Raw genomic sequence first — 14,899 nt, forward strand, 5'->3', positions numbered from 1 at the left:
GCTTCCGCTGGGAGGCTTAATTAGGGGCGTAATTAGGGTTAGGGTCAGGGTTGTTTGGAGAGAGAGAAGGCGCAGGGTCCCGTTGCGTGTGGGGTTGCATAAAGGCTCCCAAAGGGAGGTCAGGTATGCCCAAAGCATTCCGTTGGGTGGCTTAATTAGGGTCGTAATTAGGGTTAGGGTCAGGGTTGTTTGGAGAGAGAAGGCGCAGAGTCCTGTTGCGTGTGGGGTTGTGTAAAGGCTCCCCAAGGGAGTTCAGGGGTACCCAAAGGATTCCGTTGGGAGGCTTAATTAGGGGCGTAATTAGGGTTACGTTTAGGGTAGTTTGGAGAGAGAGAAGGTGCAGGGTCCCATTGTGTGTGGGGTTGCATAAAGGCTCCCAAAGGGAGATCAGGTATACCCAAAGCATTCCGTTGGGTGGCTTAGTTAGGGCGTAATTAGGGTTATGTTTAGGGTTGTTTGGATAGAGAGAAGGCGCAGAGTCCTGTTGTGTGTGGGGTTGTGTAAAGGCTCCCAAAGGGAGTTCAGGTCTACCCAAAGGATTCCGTTGGGAGGCTTAATTAGGGGTGTAATTAGGGTTACGTTTAGGGTAGTTTGGAGAGAGAGAAGGCGCAGGGTCCTGTTGTGTGTGGGGTTGCGTAAAGGCTCCCAAAGGGAGATCAGGTCTACCCAAAGGCTTGGGTTGGGAGGCTTAATTAGTGTAATTAGGGTTAGGGTCGGGGTTGTTCAGAAAGGAGGCGCAGAGTCCCGTTGTGTGTGGGGTTGAGTAAAGGCTCCCCAAGGGAGTTCAGGGGTACCCAAAGGCTTCCGTTGGGAGGCTTAATTAGGGTTGTAATTAGGGTTAGGGTCAGGGTTGTTTGGAGAGAGAAGGCGCAGAGTCCTGTTGCGTGTGGGGCTGTGTAAAGGCTCCCAAAGGGAGGTCAGGTCTACCCAAAGGCTTGGGTTGGGAGGCTTAATTAGGGTGTAATTAGGGTTAGGCTTAATATCCTGGGGGGGGGGTCGGGGGGGTCCCAGGGAGGATCCTTAGTGGCTTGGGGGGGGGTCTTAGTGGCTATGGGGGGGGCCTTAATTAGGGTTAGGGTCTGGAGAGAGAGAAGGCGCAGAGTCCTGTTGTGTGGGGTTGCGTAAAGGCTCCCCAGGGGAGTTCAGGTGTACCCCAAGGCTTCGGAATGGGGGCACTTTTTGATGGGAGAAAGTGCCACAGTACGTGTTTTTTAGGGTCCTACTTAGGGTTTAATTTTAGTGTTACATTTAGGGTTGTTTGGAAAGAGAGAAGGCATAGAGTCCTGTTGTGTGTGGGGTTCCGTAAAGGCTCCCCAGGGGAGTTCAGGTGTACCCAAAGGCTTCGGAATGGGGGCACTTTTTGATGGGAGAATCGGGGGACTGCTCCACGGCACTCGTCTCTCCCTTCCACTCAAGAGCGCCTTGCAGACGGCTGCTGGGCACCTGCAGTGGCACCGTGCTGGTACAAAACTAAGCGTGTGTGGAGCATGCTGCGATCTACCTCTTCCTTAGTGACCTGCAGCGACTGGAGGGGGCTGAGGCAATGAAGCTCCGTGCTGTTCCCTCGGGTCCCCAGAGAGAAGAGATCAGCGCCTGCCCCTCCACTCCCCTCCTCAGGAAGCTGAGGGCCGCCGTGAGGCCTCCCCTCAGTCGCCTCTTTCTACCTCTAGTCTTAATAGCTGTTGTTCCACTCAGGATGGTAGTGCAGCAAAAAGAAGTATATTACACACTGTTTGCATGATGTAAAGAAATAAATAAAAAACACCACAATCTGGTAAAAACTGAGCTGAGCCTGTCCTTTAAAAAGGGGAGAATATGCTACGGAAAGGAAGAGCTGTCTTTGTAATTGCTCAGCCACTCAATCTTGCTATCGTCACCAGTGAAAAGCCGTTCTCCCCGTGTGCTGTGCCCTCGTGAAACCCCCCTCCCCAGAGCAGAGCATCCAGCTGTGGGGCCCAGCACAAGGGAGACTTGGGCAATGAGCTGGGATTTTTTCTTCTACCCCTTGAGGAGAGCTGAGCCGTGGGAGCGTTGGCATGGGGCGCCCTGGCCAAATCGGCCATCCGTGCAGGGTCAGGACCTGAGGAGGGCTGGCTGTGGGGAGCCTGGCCTCGGCCCAGGATCAGGAAGGGCCCGGGCTTGTGTGTGGCTGCGGCACTGCCAGTTTGAGCAGGGGGTTCTCGGGTGAGCACTGTGCAGGGTCGCTGCCGCGCTCACAGCCCTTCTGTCTGCTCCTGCTGTGCTGCTCCCCAGCTCCCTTCCCCTGCGTTCCCTGCATGGTGGGCACAGTCTGGCTGACCCCCAGCACCGAGGACCCTCAGGCTTACTTCTCGATCAGTCACAAAGTCCTGCTGTGGGTTCCTGGGTGTTGCTGTACATAAGACCCGGACTGCTGTGCTGTATTACACAATATTTATTGGAAGTGTGGCCAAGGCTGCATCCCGGGGGGGGCTGCCCCAGCCCTTGGAGGAGGGTGGGGGGGCCGTGGGGGCGGCGTCTGTGCCCACGAGGACTGGGGGCTGCTGGGCCGGTCGTGCACCTTCCACTGATCCGCTGCCGGGCGTGGGGGCCGTGGAGGCCGGGCTGGTGGCAGGCGGGCCGCTCTTCCAGGCACTGATGGTGGCCGCTGGCGTCGGGCCTGGCTCTCAGGCGTACCACGGTGGTCAGGCCGCCTGTACGGGCTCACGGAGCGGCTGCGGGTGTCAGTCTGGGCTGCCTGGGCTGCGGCGAGGCGCCTGCGGAGACAGGAACTTGCTGAGGCCGTGCTGCGGCTGCGGTGCCAGGCGGGTGCGAGGCAGCAGGGTGCAGGCACCCGGCTGTGCGTGAGCTGTGGGCACACAGTGCTCTGTGCAGAAAACAGGGTGCCCTGTGCCCTCGGCTGGGACTCTGCTCCCCTCCACATCCTGCCCCAGCTTGTCTCCTCCCCAGCGCCTCGCCAGCCATCCTGACCTGCCTGCTCTGCACGTGCTGTCCCAGCAAGAAGACCTGGCCCCCGCAGAGACAGGGGTCCACAGCCGGGCTCAGCACGACCGGGTCCCAACAGCCACCGGCTGCCCTTTTTCAGAGCGCCTTGCAAGGACCAGTACTCAGCTCCCTGCCCGGCCCTGGCCCTGGCCCAACAAGGTGACGGCCTCGGCTCCCTGTTCGGGGAGGTGCTGCCCATCCGCTCTTTGGGATGTGTAATTAAACACACAAGCTCTGTGTGTGCTGAAGACACGCACGCTGGCAGCGCTCAGGTGCGGCTGTGACACACCGACTGCCCCTCTCCAAGGCAATGCCCGCAGCTGGCAGGGCTCATCCCCATGCTCCCAGTAGCTGGCACACCTTGGCTGAGGCGGACACCTGCAATTCAGGGCATCCCAGAACAGGGTGCCTTGTGCTGGGGGGGAACTGGCACTGCTGCGCTTCTCTCTCTGATGGCACTCTCTCTCAGCTCCTGCATTTCTCTTCCTGACCTTGCTTTGCCTACGGCTGTCCCTGGCTCTGCTCTTGCTGCGGAAGGGCCAAGCTTCGCTAAGACCAGCAACAGAAAAATGGGCTCCAGAACAGAATGCCCAGGAATTAGAGGCCACCTAAAGCACTGGACAGCAGAAATTTCAGAAGAGTCTGGTCAAAAACTAACTGCTCACTTCACAATACGCTAACGACAACTGCTTCCTGGCTGGCAGCAGCCACATAATAATGTTAACAAAGATACGGTAACGAATTTGGGAGGGGGAGAGGAGGAGAGGGAGCGGGGGAACAACAACTCACTGGTTTTTCTGCCACCAACGCCTCATAAGCACACAGCATGAAGCACGCAGCTGTCACAAGCAGGACGAGAACCAAGAATGCCACAGCGCCTTCTATGCAGTAACTTCGGAATTTTTGGGGCTTTGTAGTGTTTGCATTGTTCTCCCCATCCACGCCTGCAAGAACAATTGTGGACATTGCTGTGTCCTGCGCACTACTGGTAATCTCACCGGAGGTCTGACATTGCCAGGAAGTGTTCTGTTTCATTTGGTTAGCATCTTTGAGCAAGTGAAAATCCTCAGGCCGCAATGCTTCCTGAGGTTCAGCAGAAGCTGGGGAATCTGCCAAAGGCACTGCAACTCAAGGCACTCTGGAGCCTCCCTTTTGCCTCTCAGCTTTGTTTTCCCTCCATCCTTTGTTTTCCCTGCCATAATGCTGAGAGCCCAGTGTCTCAGGTTTGCTCCCCCAGCTCTTTGGAGTTCTAAAAGGTCTTAGGTGCTTGCCCACCTTCGCTGCTCGAGGCACACTCGGAGCCTTAGGGACAAAACTGAACAAAATTCGGGAGCCCAGGAGTGCCAGTGAGGCAGTGCCCCATCTGCACTGGGTCAGGGCATCACTCTGGGCCTCAGCTCACAGGAGGGGTCCCGTTTCCCATCGTCTGCTCAGTGGGCTTCTGACGGCCTCGTTCCCCCAAGAGCAAGGTTCCAAAATCCCTGGGAACTGGGTGCGCTGGGAGGTGACCCCTCTCTAACCACAGCCACAGAGCTTTGTGAGCGTCTCTCCGCTGCACTGCTCTCACATGCTGTCACAGCCCGGGGAAGACAGCCATCCTCAGGGAGCCACTCCTGCCTTCCTCTGCAACACTTGCTGCCTACTGACACTCTTGGGTTTGGCTGCTGACATGAGCTGCAAGAGCGGGTACCAGGGCAAGAACCTGCACACGCATGCTGGTTCTGGTTGGTGACAGCGGATGACCAAGAAACAGCCTTTACCTGGTGGGGCAGTTGCCTGTGTTGCCCCTGTTCGTTTGTCAGAGAGTGGCAGCTTGCGACCGCTTCCTCGCCAAAGCACCTCCTTCGGCACAGTCTCTCTAACCATCCCTTTAGAAAGAAAGCAGGACAGTGTGACTACAAGGAACTGCTCCTCCTTGAACCATATTCTGGGCACAGTTGCAAGCACACACCAGTTGCTGCTGGCTGGATACCAATGTTTGCACGGAACAGCTCGGACCACTTATGGTAGTGCTGGGCTAGCAGCTGCCCCTGGGACACGGCGTGACCCACAAGCGGCAGTAGAGGCTCTCGGCCATCTCTGGCGCTCACCAGTGCCTGCTAGGTGTGAAATTGAGTGTCTCCGCTCTGATCCATCCCTTCCTGCTGTGCAGGTTACGGTGTGTCCACACATGGATTTAGAACCTCAGCTTCCCAAGTCTTATGGCGGACAGAGTGAAATATACCCACCAGGTGCTGCCTCCTCTAACTCCTTTATGATCTCCTCTACGATGTCAGGGGATGTTGGGGAAGATTTTCTTATTTCAGCATTGTCCTTCGCTGTTAGAGGACCTGAACAGAAAGTAGGAAGTTAACTTTGGCACCAGTGCAATTTGGAGGACCAGGGCTTCGTTTGTGAAGTCAGTGAAATGACTACCCACCCCTGGGATACCAGCTGGGCTCCAGCGCCGGAAGCAGCCGAGGATCTGGCAAAGCCCTCCCTGGGGACACTTCTGCAACCAAAGCCCCGTGAGAAGTTTCTGTCCCAGCGCCATCTACATCAATAGCTCAGTAGGAGAGCATACCAGGGCTCGTGCCTTGACAGGGCACACACACGTGCCGGTCTGTACCCTCCCACCTGCAGAGATGCCTGGCTGACGTTTGGGCTTTGAGCTGGCAGCTCTCAAAGGAAGTCAAAAGCCACAACTTACCCAGGCCATCTCCCAGAGCTTCAGTCCTGGAACCCATCTGGGAGCCTGGATCACCTTCGCCTTCGGTCCCATCTGTAAACACAAGTGGAGTCCCTCCTGTGAACTACGCCAACATACTCCTTCTGACCAGAGTGACAGAGAATGCAGTTCAAAGAGGGGACTGCTCCACGGCACTCGTCTCTCCCTGCCACTCCAGAGCATCTTGCAAACAGTTGCTGGGTGCCTGCAGTGGCACCGTGCTGGTACAAACTAAGCGTGCGTGGAGCTGCCCGGAGAAGGGCCCTCCCCGTGCCCACCCCAGGTCTCAACTCAAGCGCAAGGTGCCTGCTGGCTCTGCAGCACCTAGATGCTCCTGCCTTCCGCTGACTTACCTGGCAGATTAACCTGAGGCTCGTGGTCCACATCAGGCTGAGGTGTCGAGTAGCCAGAGCCTACGAGAACTGCTGCAATCAAGCACAGAAGAGAAACATTCCCCGTGCATGGTGTGATCTACCTCTTCCTTAGTGACCTGCAGCGACTGGAGGGGGCTCAGGCAAGGATGTGGGACCCAGACACGAGCCAGGATTTCCAAAGCCGCAAAGGGGCCTGCTGAGCTGGAGGCTCCCTCTTGGCCTCTTCCCAAATCCTCTCTCCAGGCTGTGCGCAACACCCCGCAGGGACCACGCCGCCAAAGATGTGGCCCCTCAGGTGTTTCTTACGGGAAGATCTCTGCTGGACACAAAGGAAGACCCCACTGCAGGGGGAGCGTGCAGACCCCGGGAAAAATGATCATCCATGTTTGTCATGGAGAAGCCCCCTGACCTGTGAGCAGCTGAACCCTTGCTGAGCTAGCTCAACAAACCCTTAACAAACAGCAAGGAAATGAACACGGACAACTTACCACCTGTGGGACCCATACTGGCAGGCTCAGGAGCAGGATTCCATGGAGGCACTTGACCAGTACTGCCTGTGGGCACAAGTGGGATCAGACACAGGTAAGGGGAGCTTCCATTGCCTCTTGGGGCCTGCCTCTTCCTCAGTGACCGGGAGGCACTGGCTGGGGCTCAGGTAATGACATGGCCCAGACAGGAAGAAAAGCCTGGGTTCTTCCCTCTCTGTGGAGAGGGGCAGGGGTGGCATCTCTCCAAGTGAAGAAATATTCAGGGCTCATTTGTGCAAGCCCCCTCACGGCACAAACGCACTTGGAAGACCCTGAATAAACTATTACAGCCCATTAGCCATCTTCCTTCAAGGAAGCACACTCGCAACGTACCTCGGGGATCCTCCTGAGGCTCCAAACCATGATCCAGCTGAGAAGCTGGATATCGAGAGCCAACATCGTCATCATCTAAAATCAAGCAGAGATGAGAGACGTTGCCATGGCATGCTGTGCTCTCCCTCTTCCCCAGCACCCTGCAGTGACTGAGGGGGCTGAGGCAATGTCACGGGACAAAGATGCAGGTGGAAATTTCCCAAGAGGGGCCAGCGGCCTTAGCCCCACAGGGGCTCAGACCCGGGCTTCTCGGCCCCAGCGGTTCCGCTATCCTCATATCTCACAGCCTCATACTGCCCCAAAGTCGCTCTGTATCCCATCGGCAGGGTCGCCATCTCCTTCCTGCCCCCATATCCCTCCCCAGCAGCCTGCCGTATCCCCAAAGCCCCCTGTCCTTAGTGCCATCCATAGCCAGATTTCCCAGCGCGCCCCCATCAGCTCAGGTTCCCGTATTGATCACGCAGCTTCCCCACATCCCTGCATTCCCCTCATATCCAGTGCTGGTGGCATGCCATATCCCATAGCCCCGCACATGCCCCAAATATCCACCACTCACTCCTTAACGTCCCACCCCAATATCCCCCCAGTTCCCTGTACGCCACCCCCAGGGGCTCAAATGCCACCTCCACATTTTCACACGTTCCCAGTCTCTGCATTTCCAGCATCCTCCTATTGCAGCCCCACAGCTCCCACGTATATGGGCTATGGGACATTCCCCTCCAAAATCCCAAACACCAGAGCCCCCAGCCACCCACCCCACCTGCAGCGGCTCTCCCACCCCTCCCTGGATGCCCTAACATCCCTAACACACCGGGACAACCAGGCGAGGTGACAGCGGTGGCCATCCAGTTAATGACACGCACAAGGGCTTGTTCTGATTTGGGGGCTCTCCTTCCACCTTTTTTCTTCTCCTTCACCTCTCCAACCTGCTCTTCCCACCGTCGTGCCCTCCTCGATGCTCCTGGCATCCCTCTCCTTCCCCATCCCTCTCTCACTCTGTCTCAGCCTCTGTCCATGCTTTCATTTTTCACTCACACTGTTTGTCTCTCCATTTCATTTCTCACCCTTTCTCACTCCTTTTTTTTTCTCACAATTTCCATTTTTATTTCTGGTCTTTCTTCATTTTCTCTTTCACAATCACCCTTCCCGACAACGTCCATGTCTCCTCCCTCCCCTCTACCACGTGAAACGACCCCTTTCTACTTCCTTCATCCTCCCAGGAACCGTTCCTTGCTTTGTTTTCCCACAGGTGAGCACCTGTTTGGCTGCACACCAGTCTTTTGGGATGCGTCTTCAGCAGGGAGCGGTCTTTAGGGGGTGGAATCGCCCACAGCATCTTCCTCTCATTAGTGTTCCTCATACTTATTCTCCTCCTGAAGGGTGTGTGGGGATCTGGCGTGCAGCTGGGAGATCCCGGCAGGGCTGGCTCCAGACAGGAACGAGGCGTCTGCGGGAAGGAGCGAGGTGGGTGGTGGGGAGCCCAAAGGTGGGGCGATTCCCCCCTCAGCTCAGGGTGTACCTTTGGTTCTCCCCCGGGCCCAGAAGAAGAGGAGGATGAGGCTGTTGATGGTGAGGAAGCAGCCGCCCACAACCAGGAGCCGTAGAAGAAGGAAGCAGCTCTTCCCTGCAAGAGGGTGGGACAGGTTAGGAGATGTAGACACAGTTCATGCGTGCTGACGGAGGGAAGGCTGTGAGCATCGTTCTGCCACCATCTCTCTTTCCCTTTCCCCACCCCGCCTTCTCCAGGCATTCTGCTCAGGTCCTGAGTGCTGAACACCCAAAGACTTTCCCCGCTTGCTTGGCTCTGCAGGAGGCACTGAGAAATTTGGGAACAATGGCTCGGGAGGCCAAGGAGAGGCTGCTGAGCCATAAAGGTGGACAGAGGGATGCTCGATACTTGTTTGGGGTGGTTGGGGTGATGGAAGGGCTGAGAGGGAGGGAGAGGTGGGTGCAAGACTGGGTGGGCTGAGTCATGGACAGAAGGATGGTGATCGGATAGATAGAGCAGCTGCCCGGTGCAAAAATCAGCTAGTTTGGAGAGGAACGTACAGGGACTGGAATGGAATCGTTTCAGGAAAAAATGGAGAGAGGGAGGGACAGACGGATGGACAGATGGAGAGAGGGATGGTTTAATGGGCTGGTTACTGGATGGATGGATGGGTGGATGGATGGATGGATGGATGGGTTGGTGGTGGATGGACTGACAGATTGTTAGGTGGGTGGATGGATGGCCAGCTCACCTTTCTTTTGGGCATTTATACTGATAGACACGGCTTGGCTTGTGAAGGAGGGGATCCACCTCTCAGGCTTTTTTTCCTCATACTTGCAGGTAAAGTTTCCACTCTGTTGGGGACCAGCACGTGGGAGCTGGAGGACCATGGAAGTCCTTAAATTGCCCCCGTGATCTGCTGCATTGTCCTCAGAGCCTTCTGTCGTAGGGAGGACCTCTTGGCCATCCCTGTAGAAGTGAAACCTCCGTACAGTGGCGTCTCCAGGGGCCTTACAGATGATGCTCAGGAGATCTCCTGCCATCACCTCTCCCAGCGGGGACTCCACCATCAGCAGGGGCTGGGGAAGGTGGTCTGAGAAAAGGGGAGGAATAAATGGAGACGTAGCAATAAGGACAGCACAAACGGATCTCCAGTTGTTTGCCTTCCCACTGCATGCAGCAAAGCTTGGGATTGTAGGCTTCCTGCCACGACATGAGAAGAGCGCCAGTGGCAGCCACCTTCCAGACCATGCTGGTCCCAGAAAGATAAATCCTCCACCCAGAAATCCTACTGATTTTGGGGATGGGCTGGGTTAAACCACAAAGCCCACCAATCCTGATTTCCAGGTGAGTTGTCACATTGCGGGGCGATAGCTGACACCCACGTTTGGGCATCTGAATAGTTCTCAGAGAGGAGGGAGAAAGCAGAGAGAAAGATAAAGAAATCACACAGCTCACCTCCAATCTTGATCACCAGTTTTTCACTGGCTGGGGATATGAGCTGCTTCCGACCTTGCTTGAGGGAATAGCTGCAGAAATGCGGCCCCCTGTGTTGCATTCGGGAGAGGACGAACTCAAACGTGTAGTTATTCGTCGAGCTAAATCCTGAAACTGCCCAGCCAGCCTCGCCAAAAATTTGGTACGTCAGCTTCCCAGTGATGCTGGGGGGAGTGGTGCACACCAGCGTGACAGCGTCTCCAAAGAAATATTCCTTCTGTCCCTGCAGCACCCAGAGGGTCGGGGCAGGGACTGCGGCTGGGGGATAGAGAGGGAGACAGGCAGGGGGGACGGAGGTGAGGTGCAAGGAGCAGAGGCAGAAGGGACTAACTCCACGCAAATAAAAGAAACTGGCTTTCATTTCAAGGAATACAATAAAGCACAGAGGGGACCTCGTAAAGCAGAAATGTCTCTGGGCTATGACTCATTTTATCTCCTTGTGATTCAGCACAAGGTTGCGTCCCGCTGCGGGAAGTGATGAAAGAAAGGAGACTGCAAAAACCCTTTCCACACCCTGGGCAGCTTTGCCATGCCGGCAGAAATGTCCTTAATGTGCTTTCAAGCAATTTTATTTTTTTTTGCTGCAACTTGGTAATTTATGAAAATAGGAAATGGGGAAGGGGGGTTGAAAAGGCTAAGGGTGAAGGGTAAAACCCGTCGCTGATGCTCCTCCACAGCAGCCACTGGGAAAACACGTTTGGTCTCCACCTCCCTACCTGCCCCCAGCTGCAAACCCTACAAAAATACCATTGACCCACACCCAAAATAGGAGGAGCAGGTGTGGGAAGGAGAGGGCCGGGAAGGGGTTGGGTCTCAAGGGGTTTCCACTCACCACCAGTGTGTTGACACGAGGCAGGACCTCAACAAAGTGAGATAACGAAAAATCCCCAGCACCCAATTTCACCACTGGGTTGTTATGGGGAGGGGGAATGAGGCTGAGGGTCTCCCAGACAGTCACACCTGTGGGACCCCAAATCCAGCCGTGCCCCCAGCAGCTCAGCCCCTGTTTAAGGAGACCCCAGAGGAGTTACCTTCCTCGGAGACCATCTGGCAGGGCAGGAGATGCACGGTGGCTGGAAGAGAAGAGGGGAGAAGGACTGAGTGTGAGAGTGAAGGGGGAAACGAGGATTACATGGTGAGGGCATCTAATAGGGGAGGGGAGGGGAAAGGAAGGGAAGGGAAGGGAAGGGAAGGGAAGGGAAGGGAAGGGAAGGGAAGGGATAAAGTATAGGAGTGAGAACGAAGAGAGGAGAGGAGAGGAGAGGAGAGGAGAGGAGAGGAGAGGAGAGGAGAGGAGAGGAGAGGAGAGGAGAGGAGAGGAGAGGAGAGGAGAGGAGAGGAGAGGAGAGGAGAGGAGAGGAGAGGAGAGGAGAGGAGAGGAGAGGAGAGGAGAGGAGAGGAGAGGAGAGGAGAGGAGAGGAGAGGAGAGGAGAGGAGAGGAGAGGAGAGGAGAGGAGAGGAGAGGAGAGGAGAGGAGAGGAGAGGAGAGGAGAGGAGAGGAGAGGAGAGGAGAGGAGAGGAGGCAAAGCCGGGACATGGGGACTCACTGAGGAACATCACAAGGCGGGGGGCAATCATGTCACTGCGGTCCAGGGGGTACCGAGGGCTCTGAGCCGGACTGCCCGGGAGCGGGATGCGCTGTCTGGTTGCTCCGTGCTGCTCTCTCCATCGGTCTGACTTGAGCCCGGGGCTCACGGGGGGAGGAAGAGGAAGTGCTGCAGAAATAAATGGAAGCCACGAACCACATTCGAGAATTGTGAGGGAACTACACCCTAATTCTGTGTTTCTCTGTGTGTTGTCATCATGTTTTCAGATGACATTTCTCCCTACATGCCCTTTGGGCAGTCTCTTTGCCCAATGAACCACAGCCTATCTCATCCACACCTTAAGTTGGGGGAGAGAAGGTGGCTTTTATCCATTCTCTCCTGCCTTGGACATCTTCCTCATGATGGGTGACAAGAGGAGCAAGAGGAGCAAGATCCTTTGCTCTTGTTCCGTGCAGGGGGGTGGACAAAATGACCTCCAGAGTTCCCTTCAAACTTCAACCAGTCTGTGAATGTTGGCTTAGGAAGACCCTGAGGATGAGGAAGGTGATTGAAATTATCCTCCACTGGGGAGACAGTAGCAGGGATGAAACACGGCGATGGTCTTGACCATTTGTTTTCCACAATGGGAAGCATTTTATGGGAACGCAGGTGGGATGTAAGGGGTGGCCTTCGCTTATCACTGTCGGGGTAGTATCCGCTCCCGAGAAAGCAAAAGGAGGCCCTTGAGGGGAAAAGCTGGAAGTTACCTTTCACAACACTGCTGAGGAAGGACCAAATCCACTGCACCTCCACTTATCTCCTCTGTAGTCACGAGTACAGTTCCCTGTGTCATTTTCCTACGGCACTGGATCATTAGTGTTGAGCGCTCATCTCCAGCGAGGTGACCTCGGCTGCGATGGTGGCCTCAGGATCTTCCCTGCAGAAGTGAAACATTCACTGCCTTGTTTACAGGAGCTGTGTAAGAGGAAGAAGAGGTGGTAGCCCTCCCCTGTGGCTCCAGATGAAATGTTCAGACCAAGTGTGGGACTGGATGGTGAAAAAAAAGCAAATATATACCTTTAGGGTTCCATTCTTCCTTCCTCTTTTAACCATTTAGGTTTCAATGACACGTATCTAGGTCTTGAAAAGCATCTGTAGAGAGAACTGAGCCTGGTGACCTCAAAACAAGGTTTTTCAAGAAAAATGAATGCTGCTGTCATTGTGCTTCATTAAATTCAGGGTAATGGAAGGCCTGCGACCTGGAGGAAAGTACCTGTGGATAGAGGGAGGTGTGATGGAAGAACAGAGCTGTCCAGGACAGTGGAGAGAGAGCCCTACTGTTGCGTAGCTTACCTTTAATCCTGATGGCTTTGCTCTTCACGGACCAGACTGCTCCGAGCCCACTGATTATGGTGTTGGTGCACGTGTGTGGTCCACCATCCTTTGGCTGTGTGATGCTGAATCTGCAGGTACAGGTCCAAATGTCCACAGCCCATCCACTTTTTGTTCTCCTTAGATCAGAAAATGACAAATCAGAAGGAGAGAGTGTGCACAGTGAGATGGTCCATTTTCTCTGTGTTCAGAGAGTGCAGAAAGGCCTGGGAAGGAAGTTAGGCATACAATTCATAGGAAGATAGACTTGTTCACCAGGGATCAGAGCAGAAATCCCTGTCCATGGGATTACTTGGTGCACGCATACTGGATCACACATTTGAGGGAAGGGTAAACTCAGCTTGCAGGAGCTGCCTTGATATAGAACTCTCTCCCCTGTATGACTCATTAATTCGCTGACAGAAAACAAGCTGTTGTGTTGCTTGCATCAGCACAAATTCCAGCGCTCTCATACTTTAAAAAAAACACAGAAGAAAAACAGCGGTAATGAAAACCAGAAGTTTTCTTGCACTGCGACTTCTGTTTTTTCTCAGGGTGGACAAGAGATAAGAAATCAGCTCTAAGTCCCACAAAAGTCCCACAACCCCATCCTGTGCCAGTCCCTAGCTGCACAACAAGCTCTTGCACAACTTTTTTTTTTTTTAAATCTGCATTGAAAGCTTGAAACCAGATAGGTTAATTCCAGTTCCTCAAAGACAGAGCTACTTGTGACTAACACTCACAGTCCTCGAGGTGAGGTCAGACCTCTAGGACACAAGCAAGAAAATCTTGCTGTTACTGTAAGGTCAAGGGAACAGCTCTTCTGCACCTTCTGCTGTGGTTTCACACCGACAGGCAGCCAAATGCCACCACAACCCTTCTCTCACTCCTCAAAGGGGAAGGGGGGGGAAATACAATGAAAAAGGGCTCAAGGGTTGAGATAAGAACAGGAACATCACTCAACAATCATCATTATGGGCAAAACAGACTCAGCATAGGGAGATCAGTGTAACTTATTGCAACAGAATGGAGCAATGTGAAAGTAAAAGCAAACTGAAAACACCCTCCCCACTTCCCCAGCACCCACTTCCACTTCTTCACCCCGAGTGGCACAAGGGAACGGGGAATTGGGGTTGTGGTTAGCACAGAACACTTCATCACCTGCCATGGTCAGCGCAAAGCACGTCATCATCGCCTCCAATGTGGGATCCCTCCCAGGGGATGCCTCCTTCCCGAGCTGATCCTGTGGGGGCTCTTCTTCCCATGGAGTCCATCCGTCAGGAGCAAACCGCTCCAGCCTGGGTCCCCCCATGGGTTCCTTCCCCTGCAACGGTTCCTCTGGGCTCCTTTGTGCATGCAGACTCTGTTTTATCACATAACAATTCAGCCAGTTCATTGCAATAAGCCTTTCTGATAACTCACACGGGTTATAACCCCTCTCCAGAGTGCTGTGAGGAGGCGGGGGTAGGACTCAGCAGTCTAAAAACACCACCTGACAAAAAAATAACAGCTGGGGAGAGATGAGCAGGGTCCACCTTGGAAGAGAGAAAGCTTGACAAGGAGATGCAAGAAACGTGGGCCCCCGACAACCTCAAGCAGCAGCTAGGACGTTGCTTCCTCACGCCGTGCAGCGTTCCACTGCACACTGGGATAGCTGGAAGGCCAAAAATAGGTAGCATTTGTAAAGAGGGAGATTCGAAATCAAGCAGAGTTTTAGTGTGTAGCAGCATGTTGTGTCTGAGCTGATAGCATCGTCATCTCCCCCATAACATCATCGTCACCTCCCCCATAACATCGCCATCTCCCCCATATCATCATCTCCCCAACACATACAAACACAGAGGAAGATGAGAACTCACCGGACTCCAGGCTGCTGCTGTCTAACACTTGTGTTTCCCAAGGCTTAGCTCAGAGGACATCACAGGGTTAAATCCCAGCTTCGCCTTCCCCAGCTGCAGGAATGGTTTAAAATAAAAAATAATAAAATAAAAATAAGAACGGGGGATTGTCCAGTAACACAGATGGGACGTGCTAAGTCTCTAGCTAGCCGAGGCTGTCAGGAAAGAGATAGAAGCAGTGATACTTTGCTTCTATCTAAACTCTGCTTTCTA

General features: G+C 54.4%; 1 protein-coding gene and 1 long non-coding RNA gene across 3 annotated transcripts; both read right to left on the reverse strand.

The window, feature by feature from the left end:
* Positions 1-2,397: 2,397 nt before the first annotated feature.
* On the reverse strand, positions 2,398-8,562 carry LOC310891335. Its single transcript, XR_014577519.1, has 5 exons — positions 8,425-8,562; positions 5,193-8,352; positions 4,725-4,832; positions 3,754-3,908; positions 2,398-2,735 (listed from the first exon to the last, which is right to left on the reverse strand). It is a non-coding gene; the product is annotated as an uncharacterized lncRNA (long non-coding RNA).
* A 539-nt stretch (positions 8,563-9,101) lies between these two features.
* Positions 9,102-13,181, reverse strand: LOC310891334 (Fc receptor-like protein 5). Of its 2 annotated transcripts, XM_083853597.1 has the most exons (7): positions 12,771-13,181; positions 12,495-12,690; positions 12,185-12,354; positions 11,439-11,606; positions 10,923-10,964; positions 9,853-10,149; positions 9,102-9,487 (listed from the first exon to the last, which is right to left on the reverse strand). In XM_083853597.1, the coding sequence occupies exons 4-7, from the start codon at positions 11,467-11,469 to the stop codon at positions 9,117-9,119; spliced, it is 741 nt and encodes a 246-aa protein (XP_083709723.1). In that variant the 5' UTR covers positions 11,470-11,606; positions 12,185-12,354; positions 12,495-12,690; positions 12,771-13,181; the 3' UTR covers positions 9,102-9,116. The 2 variants fall into 2 exon arrangements, 1 of the variants encoding a protein (XP_083709723.1); XR_014577518.1 differs by lacking the exons at positions 10,923-10,964; positions 11,439-11,606; positions 12,185-12,354; positions 12,495-12,690; positions 12,771-13,181 and adding an exon at positions 10,724-10,916 and having other exon boundaries at positions 9,288-9,487.
* Positions 13,182-14,899: the final 1,718 nt, after the last annotated feature.

The sequence above is a fragment of the Anser anser genome, assembly GCF_964211835.1.
Source record: "Anser anser genome assembly, contig: HAP1_SCAFFOLD_329, whole genome shotgun sequence".
NCBI lineage: Eukaryota > Metazoa > Chordata > Aves > Anseriformes > Anatidae > Anser > Anser anser.